This window comes from Macrotis lagotis, chromosome X, assembly GCF_037893015.1.
Source record: "Macrotis lagotis isolate mMagLag1 chromosome X, bilby.v1.9.chrom.fasta, whole genome shotgun sequence".
Lineage (NCBI taxonomy): Eukaryota > Metazoa > Chordata > Mammalia > Peramelemorphia > Peramelidae > Macrotis > Macrotis lagotis.
Window position 1 is genome coordinate 403,987,544 of NC_133666.1, and position 20,863 is coordinate 404,008,406.

General features: G+C 34.7%; 1 protein-coding gene across 6 annotated transcripts in view; it reads left to right on the top strand.

Annotated features, from left to right (window-relative positions):
* CXH8orf89 (chromosome X C8orf89 homolog) overlaps positions 1-20,863 on the top strand; it is an 82,108-nt gene that overhangs the window by 1,017 nt on the left and 60,228 nt on the right. For 4 of the 6 annotated variants that reach the window (XM_074200113.1, XM_074200115.1, XM_074200116.1 and 1 more), the window contains exons 2-3: positions 2,007-2,055; positions 13,347-13,394. In XM_074200113.1, the coding sequence (XP_074056214.1) occupies positions 2,007-2,055; positions 13,347-13,394 (97 nt within the window). The remainder of the gene's footprint in view (positions 1-2,006; positions 2,056-13,346; positions 13,395-20,863) is intronic. The other 2 variants (XM_074200114.1, XM_074200117.1) reach the window with 1 other exon arrangement.

Sequence of the window (20,863 nt, forward strand, 5' to 3'; positions counted from 1 at the left end):
AATTACAATAAATTCCCTTTAAAACTGATGAGAGTATATCCATAAGAAAATTAGGAGGGGCAGCTAGGTGGCACAGTGAATAGAGCACCTCCCTGGAGTCGGGGGACCTGAGTTCAAATGTGACACTTAATAATTTCCCCAACTGCTTTGCAAAAACCTACAAAAACGAACAAATAATAAAATAAAATTAGGACAGGTGCATGAGTATGGCAGAGTTAATCTGTAATGATACACCCAAGGGTTTTATAAAGGGTGACATGAATGGCAGTAGCAGATTTTAGGAGGCACTTTTAGCTATATTTAAATTGAGATGAGCAAAAGCTACAGAATTTTTCCCTATGGAGTAGGTAGGTCAATGATGACTTGCAGCAAGAATTTGTAGTAGATTTGATATTTTCTGTGATTTGGCAATAATTAAGTGGCCTTTTGTAAGTAAAGAGGGATTCTCATCAGTTCTTAATCATTTTTTTTTTTTAGGATTTTGCAAGGCAAATAGGGTTAAGTGGCTTGCCCAAGGCCACACAGCTAGGTAATTATTAAGTGTCTGAGGTCACATTTGAATTCGGCCTGTGCTCTATTCACTAAGCCACCTAGCCATCCTCTTAATCATTTTTTTTTTAAAAGTAGCAATTGCGGTAAAACAGCTCTACTAGTATATAATATTTGTAATCTGCTCTGTTATTTGGAGACTTCAAAAGACAACGTTTTGGAACTAGTCACATCTTAATATAAAATGGCACATGAATATTTAAGAGTGCATGTTTGCCATTTTCTATCCCTTTGATCTGAAAGTACCAGAAATTCTGGGAAAATAAAGCCATCTTTTTTTTTTTAAGGTAAGAAAACTTAATCTGAAGAATGATTTTTAAAAGTATGGGCAGCCAAAAAAGTTAATGTGATCCCAAGCTGCATTTTAAAAGAATCATAATGTCTGAACAAAGAAATTGATAATGACATATACAGTGCTCTAGTTCAGAATACATCAGGAATTTTTCATTCAATTTTGGGTACTACATATTAGGAAGGACACTCATAAAGAACTGAGGGATACAACCAAGTTATTAAGGGGTATGGAAACCATGCCATATGAGGGTTGGTTGCAGAAGTTAGAGATATTTAGCATAAAAAAGAGAAGATTTATGGGGTACATGCTAGTATTCATGTATTTTAAAGACCATCAGGCCAAAGAGGAAGTTTATTCTGCTTGTCCCCAGATGGCAGAATGACAAACAGTGGATATGCAGGTAGACAAGGAGGCAGATGTAGGTCTGGTGTAAAGAAAAACTTTCCAACAATTAAAATTATCTCAGAGTGAAATGTGTTTCCATGACAGATGGCAGAATCCTCCCCTTTGGAAGTGTAGGGCATTCTTTCTTCAGCTATATTTTAGACTTGGATGGTTATTAAATCCTGTCCCAGTTTTGAAGTTCTGTAATTTTAGTAATTTGTTCTGATAGGTTTCAGGGGCCAGGACTAAGAGTAAGGGGTAGAAGTTGAAGAGAGATAAATTGACTTGATTTAAGGAAAAGCTTTGTCACCTACCTGTTCAAAAGTATAATAAGTTGGTTCAAAGAGTAGTAGATTCTCCTTCATTGGAGATAAGCAATTGTTTGAGATCCTGGAATTCCTTTTCAGATACAAGTTAGTTTAGATGAACTTGGAGGACCTGTCCAACTGTGATTGTCACCTGAGCTGGAATGAACTATCAGAAATGAAAAGAAATTGCTAATGGTTAGTGAAGCTAGTTGTTGAACATAGAATTTTTGTCTTAATTCTTTTTTTTTTAATTTTTGTTTTTGCAAGGCAATGGGGTTAAGTGGCTTGCCCAAGGCCACACAGCTAGGTAATTATTAAGTATTTGAGGCCAGAATTGAACTCAGGTACTCCTGACTCCAGGGTCAGTGCTGTATCCACTGTGCCACCTAGCCGCCCCTGTCTTAATTCTTAAATAGGAAAATTATAATTTAATATCTTTTAGAAATTTTTATTATATTTTTATATTTTAGAATCATACTCTTCAGAATTAAATTGCTTGCTGTCCACATGCAGTCTAAGGTGAGCATTGTATATTGTGATTTATAAAATAATGAATTATTAAACAAGTTTATTTGTATAAGACTATTTCTACTTTATATATATATATATGTATAAAACTATTTCTACTTTAACACTTTGAATAAATGCCTACACTAATGTTGTTGAGATCAGAAGGAACTTAAAGTCAGAGTGTTTGTACTTTTTATTGAATTATGTAAATACAGTATGTGTGACCAGAATTTTTTTTTTCTCCCCAAATGAGGTAAAAATTTTTAATTCTAGGTTCAAATGTTTGGGTTATAAACTGAGACTGTTAGCCAAAGTTTAGATAGTGATAGATTGTTCTTTCTAAGTGGAAACGTCAAGAATATGGATACCTGACTTCTGACCCTGGCTCTGCAAATAAATTGGATGTGAGCTCGGTCAAAGCATTTAACATGGAGTCATCAAGTGTTTTTTTTTTAACTTCCATATGTTATAATAAATCTTATCATTTATTTTTGCCAATTGAGAGGGATAGGCAAAGTGGTGTAGTAAATAAAAAATACTAGATCTGGAATCAAAGATGTTCACACCTATATGACCTTAGGCTAGTCATTTGGCCTCTTTTCTTTTTTAGTTTCCTCTTTTGTAAAATGAGACCCTTAGGCTAAATGACCTTCAAGGTTCCTTCTCACTCTAATTCTATGATTCTATGTCACACTGATCTAAAAGGGTTTAAGGATTTATTATTCATTCCCTACCACCATCCTATTCCCTTGAAGCATTACTAGAATATTCTTTCCTCTTTTGAAGTTTCAGAAATCTAATTATACTTCCCTCTGCTCATCTTTGTTGTTAATTCCCCAATCACTCTTCTAACTTTCTCACTGACTTAAGCAGCTGACTCCCAGTCTCCTCCACCTCAAGCCCATGCCAATCTCAGAAATGTGGTAATGATTTTTCTAACATCTTGGTGACATAATTTCTCAATCCTCATAACTCCAGGGAATTCTTACTCTCTTCTTGACTGATCGAATAATTGTAGTCACACACTTAAAAATTGCATGATCTCATGATGATGTTTGTCCTTTCACTATTGAAGACCATGCCATCAGGGGGATGTGATGCCATGACAAGCATATAAATTGGATTTGAGTGAGGGGGTTGTTGTGCTAACCAGCCTCACTTTCTCCTCCAGAGCCATCTGGGTCTAGGATGACTAGAGAGATGGCTCTGGATGGGAGGCATTTCAGGTTAAGTGACTTGCCTGAGGTCACACAATTAGTAAATGTCCAGTGACTTCAAGGCCAGTGCACCCCTTTTATGACCTCCATGATAGAATCTTAGAAATCTCTTACTTCTTGTAGTAAGCACCTGTCTTTCCATGTTTTCCTTCTCTTTCATTCATAGTAAGCCATTTTCCACTTGCATAATGATTTTTGGTTTCTTGATTCATCCTAACCCTCCCTGTGTGTTTCAGGTTTGCCTCCTTCATTTTGACTTCACTTGCCTTTCTATAGCTACCTTAATGATTGATTAGCTCCCACTCTTGAATCCTTTATTTTATCTTTCCTAAACTCCAATTTTATTCCCTACAGCAATGTCATAAGCCTTTTCCTCTCTTCAAGCTCTTACTCCTCCCATCCTTGAAACAGATGACCTGATCTCTCACTTATTTAAGAAGATCATGGTTATCTGAGGTCTCATAATTCTTGAAGACTTTTTGTGATATCATCTATGGTCATCTCAACTGAAACATGTCTAAAACAGAATTCTCATCCCCTAAATCTGCCCATTTCCAAACTTCCCTTGGTCTGGTGAGGCCGTAGCCATCCTTGCATTCACACAGGTTTGTATCTTTAGTCATCTTTGACTTTTCTCCCTCATCTGATATATCAAATCAGTTATCAAGTTTTATGGATTCTAAATCCACAGCATCTCCTACATTTGTCTTCTTTTCCGCACACTTAGCCATCAGCTTTCACCTGTTCTGTTCTAACAGTCTCCTTATTGGTCTTTTTCTTCCAAGCTGTCTTCAATCCATTCTTTACAACTGTCAAAATTAGCTTTTATAAGGCAAAATTTAATTGTGTCATTTTCACTCTAAGATAAAATATTAACTTTTGCCCAGCATTACAAAATTTCAAAATTTGACCCCTGCCCATCAGTCTAGCTACATTTTAGACTACTTACTTTAAAACAAACTCTGTTTCTACAGTACTAAACTGCTTGCTGAACTGGATATTTCATCCTTTGTATTTGTGTGTTTGCACAAATCATTTCTCTTAATAGGGCCTGAAGACTTTGTTTTCTTTCTCTGGTACAGCTTTCTCTTTGAAATCTACCATAATCTCCACATTAGTAATTCTTTTTCTCTCTTCAGTTTTACTTGTACTGCATTTATTTGTAGAGATATTGTGTCTCAGTGGCAGAATATAAGCTCCTAGGGGCCAAGGGCTATTTTATTTTTGTCTTTGAGACCCTAATGTTTATTTTTCCTATATTTTATTCACAGAAAGCTATGAGGAAAATACACAGATTGAGAATTTTAGAACAAAAGAGACATTAGAAAATACTCAATGATATTACCTTAGTATTTTAGAGTTGGGGAGTAGATTATTTCGTTCAGCCTCACTACTTGTAGTGTGAATCCTGGATACTATGTCCCTGACAGGTGGATATCCAACTTCAATTTGACTTCTTGTAGTGACTGACAGTTGCAGTTACTGTCTCTCAACATAGCCCATTGCCATTTTTGAATTGCTCCACTTTTTTTAGGATCATTAAACTGAAATCCATCTCCCTATAATTTTATTTGTTGGTGCCAGTTCTCTCCTCTGAAGCAAAATAAATTTAATTCCTCTTGAAATAAATAATTCTAAAAATATTTTTTTAAATGTTATCATGTCCTTTGTAGATGGCTAGGTGGTTCAGTGGATAGAATGCTGGACCTGAAGCCAGAAAAACCTGAGTTCAAATCCCATCTCAGATGCTTACTAGCTTAGTGACTCAAGTCACTTAACTTCTCTTTGCCTTAATCCACTGGAGAAGGAAATGGCAAAGCTCTCCAGTATCTTTGCCAAGAAAACTTTATGGATAACAGTAATGTGCTGTGGTCCAGGGGACATGAAAAATTTGATACAACTGAACAGTGACAGAAATCATATCCTTTTGCTTAGTCTTCTCTCTTCCAACTTTAATCTTTTTCAATTTCTTTGGTTCTGATGAAATGTGATATTAAGTCCCCCTCACTATTTATTGTTTGTCCTTTAGGGGATTATCCATCTTGTCAATGTCTCCTAAAACATGATTCCCAAAACTGGATTCAGTACTTTGAATTTGCAATGTTAGACTAGGAATGTTAATAGCATTTTTTCTTTCTGATCTACTTCACTTAATCCTGCCTAATATTACAATAACTTTTTGGAAGTCCCATTGCAGACTTATTGAACTTTGAATTCACTAAGATTCTTTGAAATGACTAGCTGTTTAGCCAGATATTACCTTCCCAACTCTCATACTTTTATTCTTTTTAATCTAAATGTAAGACTAAAAATTTATTATTTCAAAAATATCATCCCCTTAGGACCTAAAATTGGAAGTTACATTTTTAAAATCTTTTTGGGGGGTAATTGTTAAACTTAAATACAAAATGAGAAAAGAGAAGAAATTTACCTTGTACACAACAGACCAGAAGAGGGTTCAATATAAAACAATAAATTTCTATTTTCAAAGAAATAAATACTACTCTTTACTTCCTTGTTGAATTTCTTTTGTTCTTTTGTTGTGAACTTTCTGCTTTATTTTTCTCCCCTCCCTCCCCCTACTACCCCCCAAAAGACTACAATTAAATGTAAATTATATATAGATGTAGATATAGATATATAGAAATCTATAGATAGAGCTCTATAAATGCACATATACACAAATACACATATATAAGTCTATACTGTTCTTATTTCCACCAATCAGCTGTTCTCTAAAGGTACATAGCATATTAAGTCCAAATCTTTCCTACCATTTTACCCTCCTGTTCCTTAACTTCCTCTCCCTCTAAGAATCCTTCCCTTATCCTCTCCCTATCCCCTTGCCATCTTATTTCTTTCTGAATTTAGAAATCTTTCATACTCTCATATACATATATATATGTATATATGTATATATATATATATATATATATATATATATATATATATATATATATATATATATACTGTTCCCTCTTTAACCCATTCTCAGTCAGAATAAGGTTCCAGTACTACCCATCCTTCTCTCACTAGCTTCTTTTGTATCAATTTTTCTTTTTTTGACTCATTTTTATGACATGATTACTTCTTTTTTTCTCTCTCCCTATTCAGTTTTATTTTTTTAGCATCACCTCATCATACTGAGCCACACCTCTCTTTCAAGGTTCTCAAATAATGATGAAATTATGAGAGTACTGCTAATATTTTCACATATATGAAGTAAACAATCTGACCTTAATTCAGTCCCTTATAATTGATCAGTAACTTTTTTACTAGTTCTATGATCTTGGACATCCCTTTACCCACTTACCACTTTACCCACTTACAGTTTTCAAGTAATTATTTTTCTTCTTTAAGTTATTGATTCTCTATTTCTAGTCAATCTTCTGCTCAGTCATCAGATCCCCACACTGTTTGCTAAATGAAAATTTGTAAGACTGGGGCAATTTTTCAATCCTACTATTCCCTGGGATTATTGTTTGTTGATTCTGCAATCATCTTGGACTTGTTTGCTCTTAGCTCAGGACAAATCTCAACCTCTGGAGATGTAGTGTTTCCTAGGGCTTTCTCATAATGTTACTTGGAGCACAATTGCTTTATGCACTATTTATTTCTGCTACTGAGGAGAAGTGCTGTCTTGTTTCTGTGGAGGAAATTTGGAGAGCTGAAAGTTTTCTTAGCTACTCCACCATCTTCCCAGAATCGTCTTTGGAAATTACTTTAGCAGCTTTTTCATTTTGTAGAGAGATGACTTTGCACCAGAAAAATTAAATCACATATTCAAGATTACATTTTGGGACAGTTAGGTGGCACAGTGAATAGAGGACCTGAGGTCAAATGTGACCTCAGACTTAATAATTACCTAGTTGTGTGACCTTGGGCAAGTCACTTAACCCTATTGCCCTGCCCCCCAAAAAGATTATATGTTATTGTGGTTGTGTCACTTAAGTCATGTTCAACTCTTTGTGACCTCATTTAGGATTTTCTTGACAGAGACACTAGAGTGGTTTCCCATTTACTTCTGCTTGTTTTACAGAAGAGGAAACTGAGGCAAACATGATTAAGTGACTTGTCCAAGATCATAGAACTAGTAAGTGTCTGAGCCATATTTGAACACAGGAAGATGAGTTTTCCTGACTCCAGGCTCAGCACACTATCCACTGGGCCACCTAGCTGCCCCAGTGGCCATATAACTACCCCCAGGTTTATAGAGATCAAAAAGATTTGACTCCAGAGATGACCACAAGTTCTTTTAGGTTGTTTTTTTTTTTTTTGCAAGGAAATGGGGTTAAGTGACTTGTCCAAGACTACATAGCAAGGTAATAAGTGTCTGAGGCTAGATTTGAACTTGGGTCCTCCTGATTCCAGGGCCCATGCAGCATTTACTGTGCTACCTAGCTGCTCCCCACAAGTTCTTTAATTTAAAATTTAGTGTACTTCCCACTTCACTACTTTGCCTCATGTATGACTTTAATCAGTCCAATAATTCATTATGCAGATGAAGAAACTGAGGTTGGACAAGTTAAATAAGTTGTCCAAGATTATCCAGTTCATTAATAGCAAAGCTAGTATTTTAATGTAGTCCATTTTTTTTTATTACATGACTTATATTCTTCTGAAGAAGGATTGGGAATTTTGTTTCTTTTGAAGATCTCATATACAGAAACAAGTTAAAAAGCAGCTTTGGCTTAGCAACAAAACTAAATTTGTTTTTTTAAATAAAAATAAATACAAAATGTTCCACTTCTTAACTCTATAAATTAAAAATGGTAAGCATCTCTTTAAAAAAAAATCCAAACAGTTACCAAACTATACTATAGTTCTCAGTCAAAATAAGAGAAAAAAGAAGTGAAGGAAAAAAGAGACAGGCTAAAAGAGACACCTGTATATTCAGAAATACTGAAAAACATTGAGAGGTAATGAAGTTACAGTGGTCAAAAACAAAAAAGACATAGAAGGAGATATATATATATATATATATATATATATATATACACATAGACAGGTGCTGAATAAGAAACTGATGTATAAAAAACCCAGTAGTCTAGAAAAACACACATAGAAAGTCAAAAGGAGAAGAATGCTTTAAAAAGCAGAACTGGCCAGATGGAAAAGGAGATAAAAGAAAGCTCTCTGAGGAAAACAAATCCTTCAGATGTAGAATGGAGCTAAAGGAAGCAGATGACTTTGTGAGAAATCAAAGCACAGTAATTCAACACCAAAAGAATGAAAAACTAGAAGAAAATGTGAAATATCTCTGAAAAAAACAACTGGTCTGGAAAACAGATCCAGGAAAGAGAAGTTAAAAATTATTGGGTACCTGAAAGTCATTATCAGGAAAAGAGCCTTGACTTCATTTTTTAAAGAATTTCTACAGGAAAAATGCTCTGATATCCTAGAAGTAGAAGGTAAAATAGAAATTGAGAGAATCCACTTATCTCCTCCAGAAAAAAAAATTCAAAAAAACCCCAAAACAACCCAGGAATATAATAGTCAAGTTCCAGAACTCCAAATCAAAGAGAAAATATTACAAGCAGCCAAAAGGAAACAATTCAAATATAGTGGCGCTGCAGTCAGGATTTAGCAGCCACATTAAAGGCTTGTAGGGCTTGGAATAAAATATTCTGGAAGGCAACAACCAAGAATCAACTACCCAGCAAAAACTGAACATCCTCTTCCAGGGGGAAAAGATGAACTTTCAGTGAAATAGAGGAATTTCAAATGTTGCCGTTGAAATGACCAGAGCTGAACAGAAAGTTTGACCTTCAAGTACAGGACTCGGGTGAAACATAGAGAGTGGAGGAGAAGGGTACATTATGAGGGACTTAATGATGATGAACTACATGTATTCCTGCCTAGGAAAAATGATACTGATAATACTCATATAAACCTTTTCATTTAATAGAGCAGTTAGTAGGAGCTTTTATAGATGAGGCACAGGAGAGAACTGAATTTGAAGCTATAATATATTGTGAAAATGGAGTCAGTGAGTGAAAGGGAAATGTACTGGGAGTAAGAGAAAAGAGGTAGAATAGGCTAAGATATTTCATGTAAAAGATTTCATGTAGCTTTTACAATGGTATGGAAGTGGGGAAGGTGAGGGGGAATGAGTTCATTCTCATTGGAAATGGCTCAGAGAGGAAACAGCATACACACTCAATAGGGTATAGACACCTAGAAGAAAAAGAAGAGAAGAGGGATGGGGGAGGGGAGGGTTGATCATAGGAGAGCACAGTGAGATATAACACATTTTCATTTTTACTTTTTGCAAGGTGGTGGGAATGATGGCTTGTCCAGTACCATGGAGACAGGTAGTTACTAGGGCTCTGGGGTGGGATGTAGGCTTGGGGCCTCTTGGTCCCAGAGCTGGTGCTCTGTCTTCTGTGCCACTTGGCTGCCCCATAGCACATTTTTGAAGAAGGACAGAGTGAAAGGAGAGAGAAATGTAATAGATGGTAGTGGGGAGGAATGGATGGAGGGAATTAGAATCAGCAACAGCAACTGTGGAAGAATATGGAAGTTACTTCTGGGATGGACTTATGATAAAGAATGTGATCCACCTGAGACAGAGTTGATGGTATCAGAACACAGACTGAAACATATTTCTTTCTCATTCTTTCACTTTATTTCTCATGAGGTTTTATAGTTTTGTGGGGGAGGGCATAATATGTTTTCTCTTAAACACTTTAAACAGGAATATTTTGGAAATTGTAAATAAAGAAAATTTAAAAAAATTAAAAAATAAAAACATTGTTCTTAAAGAAGAGGTTCATAGGCTTCATTAAGGTTAAGAATCCTTGCCTCATTATTTGAAAAAACTGATGGGAAAATTGTAGAATAGTCTGCTTGAAAACAGTATCTTATGCAATATACTAAGATAAATTCAAAATTGGTACATGATTTAGACATAAAAGATATTAATAGCAGATTGGTGGATCAAGGAAAAAAATTATCAGATCTATCGAGAAGTAACCATGACAAAAAGGTAGATAGGTTAACAGGAAGTAAAATGAATAACTTTTCATATAACATTTAAATGTCTTTGCACAAATTAAAACCAATATAGTCAAAATTAGAAGGAAAGGGAAACTGGGAAAAAATTGATGGCAAGTTTTTTCTGATTAAGGTTTCATTTCTTTTATAGAGATCTGAGCCAAATTTATAAAAATAACCATTTTTCCAATTGATAAATGGTCAAAGGATATGAACAAGAAGTTTTCAGAGGAAGAAATCAAAGCTATCAAGAATCATGTGAAAAATTATTCCAAATCAATAATGAAACTTAAATTAAAACAATTCTGTAGTACTACTTTATATCTGTCAGATTGACTTAATATGACAAAAAGGGAAAATTTTAAAAGTTAGGTGGGAAAATAGATAAAAATTCACTATTATTAGAGCTATAAACTAGTTTGACTGTTCAGGAGAACAATTTGTTCCATGCCCCAAAAAGCTATTAAATTGTGTATACAGTTTGTTCTAGCAATGCTGCTTGGGGTCTATACCTCAAGAAAATCAAAAGAAAAGAGAAAAGACCCAAGTTATATAAATATTTATAGCAATCTTTTTGCAGTGTCAAAGAATTGGAAAACAAGTGATTACTCATCAATTTAGGAATGACTGAACAAGTTGTGGTAGATAATTGTGATAGAATACTGTTGTGTTATGAGAAATGAGAGAGGGGATGATTCTTTTTTAGATGTCAGTTGGATATTTTTAACTGAATATCCAATAGGTATAACAAATGAAAGTTAAAACAAAACTCATAATCTATTGACAAATATATATTGAACTTCCCAACTTCTGTGATGATCTTCCAGTCATCCAAGTTCACAACCTCAGAATTATCCTCAACTCTTCCTTCTCCTTCATCCCCTTATATCCAGTCTGTTGCCAAATGGTATTGATTTTTCTTCTGTAACACTTCTTGTAGCTATCTCTTTTTTTTCTGAATACATATTCACCACTCTTCTTGAAGCTCTCATCATCTCTGGCCTAGATATTATAACAACCTAGTCTTCAATCTCTCCCTTTTTCAGTGCATCCTTCATACAGCTGCCAGATTGATCTTTCTAAAATAACTGTCTGACCATCTCATCCTTCTGGTCAAGAAGTTTCAGTGGTTCCTTATTGTTTCAAGGATAAAATTCCTCTGTTTAATTTAATAACCTTCAAAATAGGACTCCACCATTTTTTCTGGGCTAATCACAACATATTTTTCCCCCCTCATACAATCTACTTTCCAGCCAAAGTGGCCTACTTACATTGTACACAATATTTCCTCTCCTGCCTCTGTTTAGCTGTCAAGATTGTTTTCTATTCTCACCTGACTCCCTTCAAGCTACAGCTCAAGTCCTATTTCCACCTCCATTAGACTTTTCTTAATCATCTTGTATTTATTTTGGATATAATTTTCATTCATTTATCTCTATATTCATAAATTTGTGTATCTATGTATCCAGTAAAATAATATCAACTCATTGCATGTTGGGACTATTTCATTTTTTTGCTTTATGACCCTAGTACTTTTTACATAGTAGATGCTTAATAAATGCTTATTGAGTTGGATTAAATGGAATTTGAACTCCTACACTGATACATTCATTCTTTTTGCATACCTGTTCCTGTTTGTTTTTTTCTGTCACCTGTCATTTATTTGTTTAAAATTCTCCCATCTTTCCAGTTTCTCCATCCACTTTTTATTTTAATCTCTCTGACCTTCTGCCTCATAGCCAAATTCTATTGACAGTCATTTAATGCATATCTGATTGCTCATGTCTACATCAAATATATATATATATATATATATATATATATATATATATGTATATGTATGTATGTATGTATACCCATTTCAGGGGAACAGAGAAGAGATGTTATTCATCATACTTTTACTTGGAAAGAAAGCTTTGGAAAGTTGCCAAAATATACATCCATTATTTAATGCATCAGTGGATAGGAGTAGATAAATACTAAAGTATAGAGTACACAAAATAATTTAGATAAATAACTATAAACTTGGGACTTGCTAAGGGAAAGTCCATGAGTGAATATTTCAATAGACTATCAATTGGAGTGTGATCTACTTTTAGTAAACAAATAATCCCCTTCTAGGATTTTAATCTTTTCAGAAATGAAAATTTACTTTCTCAGTAAACCAGATAGCTTTACCAGAACATTAGATTCATTTGGTGGTATGAAAACACTTTAACATGTACAGTTGGTATTTTATTGTATAGTGTTTAGTTAAGTAAATGAAAGTCTTTCTATACCCCAAATTTCAAGGAAAGAAGTTTTGATTTTTTTCTTTCAGCATCATGCCCATTGACTCCATTATTTATATGTTTCCTCATAAAATGTTTTCCTGTTTATTATCACAATTTAAATGCAAAGTTTCACATTTCTTTGGGAAACAATTGTCAGAGCACTGATGTCACTTTATAGACCTGCCACTTGAGTCAATTAGTCCTGTATTCATGACATGCATATTCTACAACTCATTTAGCATTTTTATACTACTGTGTTATATATCTATTCTCTTCTCCATGGCCTAGTCTTGTATTAATTTGTTCCATAAAGCTGAGTATAATAATAATAATAGTAGTAGAAGTAGCAATATTATTTGCATCTATAGAGCACTTTGATGATTTAAAGTGCTTTACGGGGCAGCTAGGTGGTGCAGTGGTAGAGCACCAGCCCTGGAGTCAGGAGTACCTGAGTTCAAATCTGGCCTCAGACACTTAATAATTACCTAGCTGTGTGGCCTTGGGCAAGCCACTTAACCCCATTGCCTTACAAAAATCTAAAATAAAGAAAGAAAGTGCTTTACATATGTTATCTTTTTCAGGATGACCCTGGAAAATAGGTAGTATTTTTATTCTCTTTTATAGATGGGAAAACAAAGGCATTGAGAGGTTAAATAGCTGAACTCATACAAGTTCTTAAGTACTGGGGTAAGAATTGAATTCTGAACTTGACTCCCAAGTCCTATGTTCTATTCATAGATCCTCCTGTCTTTGGAATTTGGCTTATAATAGGTAGTCAATAATTATCTATTAATTATTTGATTCATTTGTACAGGAAAGACAGTTCGAGTTTACTGCAATATAATGTTATAGATTCTCAAAGGTGAGTAAATTTTTTTCTACATGTGACATTGATAATTTTTCAATCTGTTGGGGCCATCATTTAGAATATTACTTCTCTGGTATCTAAAATGACATTTCAGTATCAAATGATTTCACTTCACTTTATTCTGCAGACCCTGCATAGTCCTTAGAATTTGACTCACTTTTTAAAATGCAACCCTCAAATGGAGCATGATAGCCAGTAAATATTTATTAAGCATTATGTATACCAGACACTGTGATAAGTGCTGGGGATTCAAAAAGAGTGAAAAGACAGTTTCTGCCTTCAGAGAACTCAAAATATAATTGTTGTTCATTCATTTTCAAACATGTTGCGACTCTTCATAAGGTTTTTTGTGGGGTTTTGTTTTGTTTTTGTTCTTTGTAAGGTAATGGGATTAAGTGACTTTACCTAAGGTCACACAGCTAGATAACTATTATGTGTCTGAGTCTGGATTTGAACTCCGGTTCCCCTGACTTCAGGTCTAGCCTGCACTACCTAGCTGCCCTCCACTGATACTTTTATAACTCTGTAAGGTTTGAAAAGCAATTTTCATTTAATTTCATGAAACCTTGTAAGGTAGTGCTATCATTATCATCACCATTTTATAGAAGAAGAAAGTAAAGTGACACAGTGAATCAAGTGCTAGCCTGGAGTCAGAAAGATATGAGTTCAAACATTTACTTACTAGGTGTAACCCTGAGCACAGCACTTACCCCTGCTTGCCTCAGATTCTTATTTGTAAAACGAGTGGAGAAGGAAATAGCAAACTACCCCAGTATCTTTGCCAAGTAAACCCCAAATAGGATCACGAAGAATCAGACAAAATTGAAACAACTGAACTACAACAAGCATAGATATCTCTCTAACACTATATCTGTTTCTGAATTGGAATTTGATCTCAGATTTTTCCAAATCCAGCCCTGTATATATACTACAGCACACCCCTTTGCTAAGTCATATGCTTTTATTTGATAACTGTAGTATTATTTTTAATAAGGAAGAAAAAGAAAATTTATTTGCCGTATTTTTAAATTCTTAAGAAATGTTTATGAATTTTTATTAACAGACCAGAATTTCAGGAAACCATTTTATAAGTTAAATAAAGATAGATGATTCCTTAAAAAAATGTGTGGGCAGATAATACCCACATATATACACACATACACATATATACATACCATATTGATATGTAGATCCATATATATGTCTCAAATTAAATGGGCTTATTTTGTAACTGATTCTTTGAACTTTAGAAATAAATCTCAGTGCTTTTGATTTAAGGCACTTTGATGTTGCCTTATATCTACCAACACTAAAGTAAAACTAAGAAAAACCTTTTCAAAATTAATACTAATAATTAAATCAGGCACTAACATAAGAAAAATTTGTTCAAATCACAGATTTTATATATACTGCTTCTAAATATTTATTACATATGCTGTAGGAAAGATAATCCACTATAGAGATATCTCCTTGCAAACAGGTAGCTATATCATCTTAAGTTTTATGTTTGAAACAAGGAAAGGATAACTGTATGTAGGTTTCCTAGAACTACAAAAGCTGGAATATTATTTGCAAAAAAGAAAGTAAATATTAGTTTCAAAATTGTTAAACAACAAATTGAAAAAATTCGTTTTTTACCTTGATTATTGGTACTTAAGAAAAAACAGGTTTAATTAGAAAGGAGGGTAGGGAGTTTTTGTGGAGATTTGCTAAGACTTAGACTTTTGGGTACTTCCAAGCTAGAAATTTATGGTATTTGCTCTTTTGTAAATGTAATTTCATTTAATATGTGTACTTTTACAAAGATAAGTATTCATTATCATATTTTACATGATTTTTTAAATGCCCTAAAAACCATGATTTTTGTCTGTGCAGGCATTTGTTCTACTGAGCGATTCACAGATCTCTTAAGTAGAGAGTCGCCCAAAGAATTTTTATCACTAATGTGACCAACCTGAAGGGTTTCTGACTTTCCAGAGTTTGAGGTTACCTGAGATAGCCTTTGAGGGTAATGAAGCATCAGAATGGAACTTTAGTGGGAGCCATATTTAAAAGTTATTTTTGAATCCACTAAAGGAATAAAAGGCAAAGGGATGTCTATGAGATAAATGTCAAGAAAAGAAAAGGAAGGAAGGGGGAAATGCTAGTGAAGAAAGAGATTAGCTTTGTTAGAATTAATTTAGATGTGAGTGCTGCTAGAGAAAGAAAAACTGATAATATACAAAACGCTCCAGGAGGTTGTTATAGGCCAAGTAATTCCCCAGGCACCAGATGTCACTGTTGTTCTAGAACCTCCACAATCTAGTTTCAACTTCCCTATCTAGTCACTTTTCATATTCCTCTCCTTAAGACCATAATAGCTGGAATGGACTATAGGTCATAGCATCTGATTCCTAGAAAATTTAACTAAGTTGATAAATCCTCAGAAAAATAGTAAATGACAAAGCTAGTACAATCTTCTTTCCTTTGGTTCCAAATCTTATCACCCTGACTTTCTTACGTTCTAGACAAACAGCATTATTTTTGACCCTTATTTTGTTCTCTTTCATTTTTGTTCATAACATTGTCTGTTACCCTGTCTGTTGAAACTTCATTTTTCAAGACCTAACCCAAATGCTATTCCTCCTTAATAACTCCTTTGACCTATTTAACTTCTGTGCACTTCATTTTCCTAAACTGCAAGTTGGAAGGAGATGGTCTTATAAGAGCCCTTCCATTTTGAAAGTTCTTTGATTTTTGTGATCTTCATTTAAGGTCACAAGCAGACACTATCATTGAATAGTCTTTCCTCTAAAATTTAAGGAGAAAAGAAAAGGTAGGCTATGTTTTTTCCTTATTCTGAAAGACAAGTTTCACCTCTTTGCTAAATTTCATTGGTTTTTAACTTTTGTCCTTCCTTCCCTTTAAATTTAGAAATTGAGATGGGGAGAGCCCTTTTGATTCAAGTATTTGACTCAAATAAAGAGTTTTCATGATGATCTACTGGAGATTACTTTCTGAAACTAAGTTGTTTTTATTATATTTATTTTCTTTCCATTTAATAATTCATTAAACTCCTCAGTAGGATATTAAAGACTTTTCTTTGATGCATTTTTTGTTTGTTTTTGCAAAACTATTGAGTTAGATGACTTGCCCAAGGTCACACTGTAAGTACCAAGTGTCTGAGGCTGCATTTGAACTCAGTTCCTCTTAACTCCAAAGCCAGTGCTCTATTATTGTGTGACCTAGCTGCCCCTTTGATGCTATTTTTTTTAAACTGATACTTATTACATTAACCTTAACAATTTTCCATTAACATACTGTTACTTTAGTGTGTTCAACTCCTGGACATGAACTGAAAACCTTTTAATATTTTTAGTACTATCAGAAATATGGACTTAGATTTAATCTATTTTGAAGCCTTAAGGTTTTAAGAATTAAAGGTTTTAACAATTTATTAAGATTTTATTTCTTTCACTTTAAATTCTGCCTCAAGCAGAATTTGTTCAAATCACTATTAAATCCCATTGTGAAATGTGGGAGTTAATTTATTAGCACTCCTAATCCATCTTTCTTTATAGATTAAAAAAGGCAATAGTTTACTAACTTTTTTTAACCCGTGGTTTCTGAGGGACATTTGCCCTTTTGTCCCCCACCAAGGTTGTGTAGGATACTAGATATGATATGATCATTCTAATTCTCTAGTGTGAACTTTCACAATAAATGGAACAATTCCAGCCTCTGAAACAGGACTCTTCCAATGAAATTGATTGAATTCCTTAGGTTACTCATGTGTGAATGCTGTCACTGGCAGTTATCATATGAATATTACATTAAATTATATATTCATATAGATATTTAAAGTATGAATTTCCATTAGTATTTGTTAAACTGGTTTTCCCATCTCTCCTCTTAATTATAGCTAAGTTCATGTTTTCCTTTAAGTTGTTTTTCAGATGCACTTGGAACTAACTTTTCTTGCTGAAATTACCTTCTGAGGGGATGCTTTACAGCTCCCAATGATAGATGGAAGCTATAGATTTTTGTACTACCCTTCTGCCATTGCCTTTATTTTATTTTGTTAGAATTCTATAAGATTCTAACACATGTCAGTGTTGAGAGAACCTTAAATATCTAGTTCAGAATCAAAGTAGATTCCCATTGATTGGGAATTAGCTAAGCAAATTATAAATGAATGTAATGGGATACTCCTATGCATGAGAAGATTTAAACAAATTGATGCAAAGTGAGGTAAGAACAATATTCACAATGACTACAAAATATAAGTGAAAAGACTTCCTTCTTTTCCCCTTCCTCAATTAAAAATAACACAATTATAATGACTAAGTTAGTCATTATAAGGCTTGGCTCCAAATAAGACATGTAGGGGTGGCTAGGTGGTACAGTGGATAGAGCAACGGCCCTGGAGTCAGGAGCACCTGAGTTCAAATCTGGCCTCAGACACTTAATAATTACCTAGCTGTGTGGCCTTGGTCAAGCCACTTAACCCCACAGCCTTACAAATAAGAGTTGCGAAATTACACCTCCTTCTTGTTTTTGAAGAGGTAATGACTTTTAAATGTGAAACAGTACAGATAATTTCAGACTCAATTTTACAGAACTCCTTTTTTTCCCCCTCCTTTTAAAAATATTCTTATGGGAAATGACTCAGGATAGGAGTGGGGTGAGTATATTTGGAAATGAAGGTGATGCAAAAGCAAATGATATCAATAAATTTATTTTAAATTAAATGAATTTTGTTCAATTATATGCTAACAAAAGTGATAATTTAAAGAAATAGATGAATATTTACAAAAATATAAAATAATAAGATTAGCGAAAGAAAATATAAGATTTTTAAATAATCCAGTATCAGAAAAAGAAATTAAACTAGTCATAACTGAGCTTTCAAAAAAGCTTCTAGGACCAAATGAATTCACAAGTGAAAGGACATGAAAGAACAATTTATTCTAATACAACACAAATTGTCCACAGAAACAATAATAATAAAATACCCCTCCAGTTTCTTCCTATGGTACAAATACGGTTTTGAGATTTAAATAATGGAGATACAGTAGAGAATATTCTATAAATAATGTTTTTGTGAATATTTTAAATAAAATTTTGTCAAGTAGACTACAATGATATATTAGAAATATATTATACTCTTTGACCAAGTTGGGTTTATTCTAGAATTGTAAGGTTGGTTTTTTTTGTAAGGTAGACTATAAATATAGTAAACCATGTTAGTAATATAAATAATAAAAACCATATGATTATTTCAGTGCTAAAAAAACTTGACAATTAACTTTTTTTTCCCCCAGTTTTTGTAAGGCAATGGGGTTAAGTGGCTTGCCCAAGGCCTCACAGCTAGGTAATTATTAAGTGTCTGAGGCCAGATTTGAACTCAGGTGCTCCTGACTCCAGGGCTGGTGCTCTATCCACTGAGCCACCTAGCTTCCCTGACAATTAACTCTTAATTCTAGTAAAAGTTATAGAAATAAATAATAAATTGACTTTTTCTTAATATAGTAATTAGCATTAACCTAAATCTAAAAGCAAACATTATCAGTAATGGAGAAAAGCTAGATGCCTTTCCAGTAAAATCAAAGATAAAGCAAGGAACACCATCATCATCATTGTTATTTTAATATAGTTCTAAAAATATAACAAGAAAAAAGTGAGGAAATAAGTATAGACAAAGAAAAAACTTTTTTTGCAGTTGATATGATAGTATTTTGAAAGAGTTAACTAAAATTAATTGCAATAATAACTTCAGCAAAGTTGAAGGATATGAGATAAATCCACATAAATCATCATTATTCCTGTACATAACTAACAAAACTCAGCAGAGAGCAAGAAAGAGAAATTCCATTAGAATTAGAATTATAAATCACTCTAGGACTTCTGGCCAAGATGGCGGAGAGAGGATAAGCACAGTTCTAAAGTCTCCTGATCTTTCCCCATCTATCATATGAAACAAACCTCTTAAAAGAAATCCTGGGGCGGCTAGGTGGCTCAGTGAGGGGTGGCTAGGTGGTGTAGTGAATAGAGCACCGGCCTTGGAATCAGGAGCACCTGGGTTCAAATCCAACCTCAGACACCTCAGACATAATTACCTAGCTGTGTGGCCTTGGGCAAGCCACTTAACCCCATTGCCCTGCAAAATCTAAAAAAAAAAACAACAAAAAAACCCCGGAAATCCAACCCACAAAACCCAGAAAGAAAAGCCAGGAGAAAGAACATCTACCTCAGGATTTGTCTCCCTCAGCAGCACTGGATGAATTCTGCCAGTGAGTCTGGGTGCAGAGGGTGGATCAGCCCTGGATCAGCCAGATTATCAGCTAAATTGGAACCAGGGAGTCTGAGGGCCCAAGAGCCAGACCCACTGGATCAGTGGTGGGGCTCGACAGTGGAGGCTTGAGTCAACCTAGGGATATGGGGTGCGCTGACCCTCTGGAGCTTGCAAACAGGGCTGGGGGGGAGAGTTCGGGTGCAGGAGAGCTGTGGACACCATCCCTGGGCTCCTCTGATCTGAGGAACTCTGAGTCCATGCCTCCATTACCATTGAGGCCTCTTCCCAGAACAAACAATAGCAGACGACTGCTGCCTCAGGCACAGGTGTGTGAGCAGAAGAACCAGCCCAGCTGACAATAGGGAGAGGGATGACCTCAGCCCAGGGCAAAGTCCACCACTGATTGAATGCAAAAGGATTCATTAGCTCCAACTCCTTCCTTCAAGCTAAGGGAGAAGGCCTCAATCAAGGTCACAGACACTCCAGAGAAAGCAACCAGCACCTCCTACTGGCCAGCCAGAGAAATTGCACTCAGTGAGTAAAGTCTCCATTGATCCCAAACCCCTGTGAACCAGCCCCTCCCCAACTCAAGGTCTTAGCAAAATGAAGAGGGGTCAGCAGAAAGATGGATCCATAGAAAAATTCTTGGAAGGGAAAGATCCTAACTCAGAGAGACCTAGAACCTCTGAGGAAAATATGACCTGGTCTTCAACACAGAAAGACTAACTTGAAGAAATAAGGAGTTTAAAAATCAACTGGAAGGGGTGGCTAGGTGGCACAGTGGATAGAGCACCAGCCCTGGAGTCAGGAGTACCTGAGTTCAAATCCGGCCTCAGACACTTAATAATTACCTAGCTGTGTGGCATTGAGCAAGCCACTTAACCCCACTGCCTTGCAAAAAAACTAAAAAAAAAAATCAACTGGAAAATTTGGGAGAGACAATACCATGCAACAAGAAAACAAATCCTTAAAAAAATACAATTGGACAAATACAACATGAGAATAAATCTCTCAGATCGTCAATTAGACAAATACAAAATGAGAATAATTCTCTCAGATCCTCAATTGGGCAAATGAAAAAAGAAAATAATTCTCTGAAAACCTCAATTGGTCAAATGGAAAGCTCTTTCAAAAGTAGTATGGACCAATTGAAAAAGGAGTTGCAAAAGGTTAATGAAGAAAACTCTAA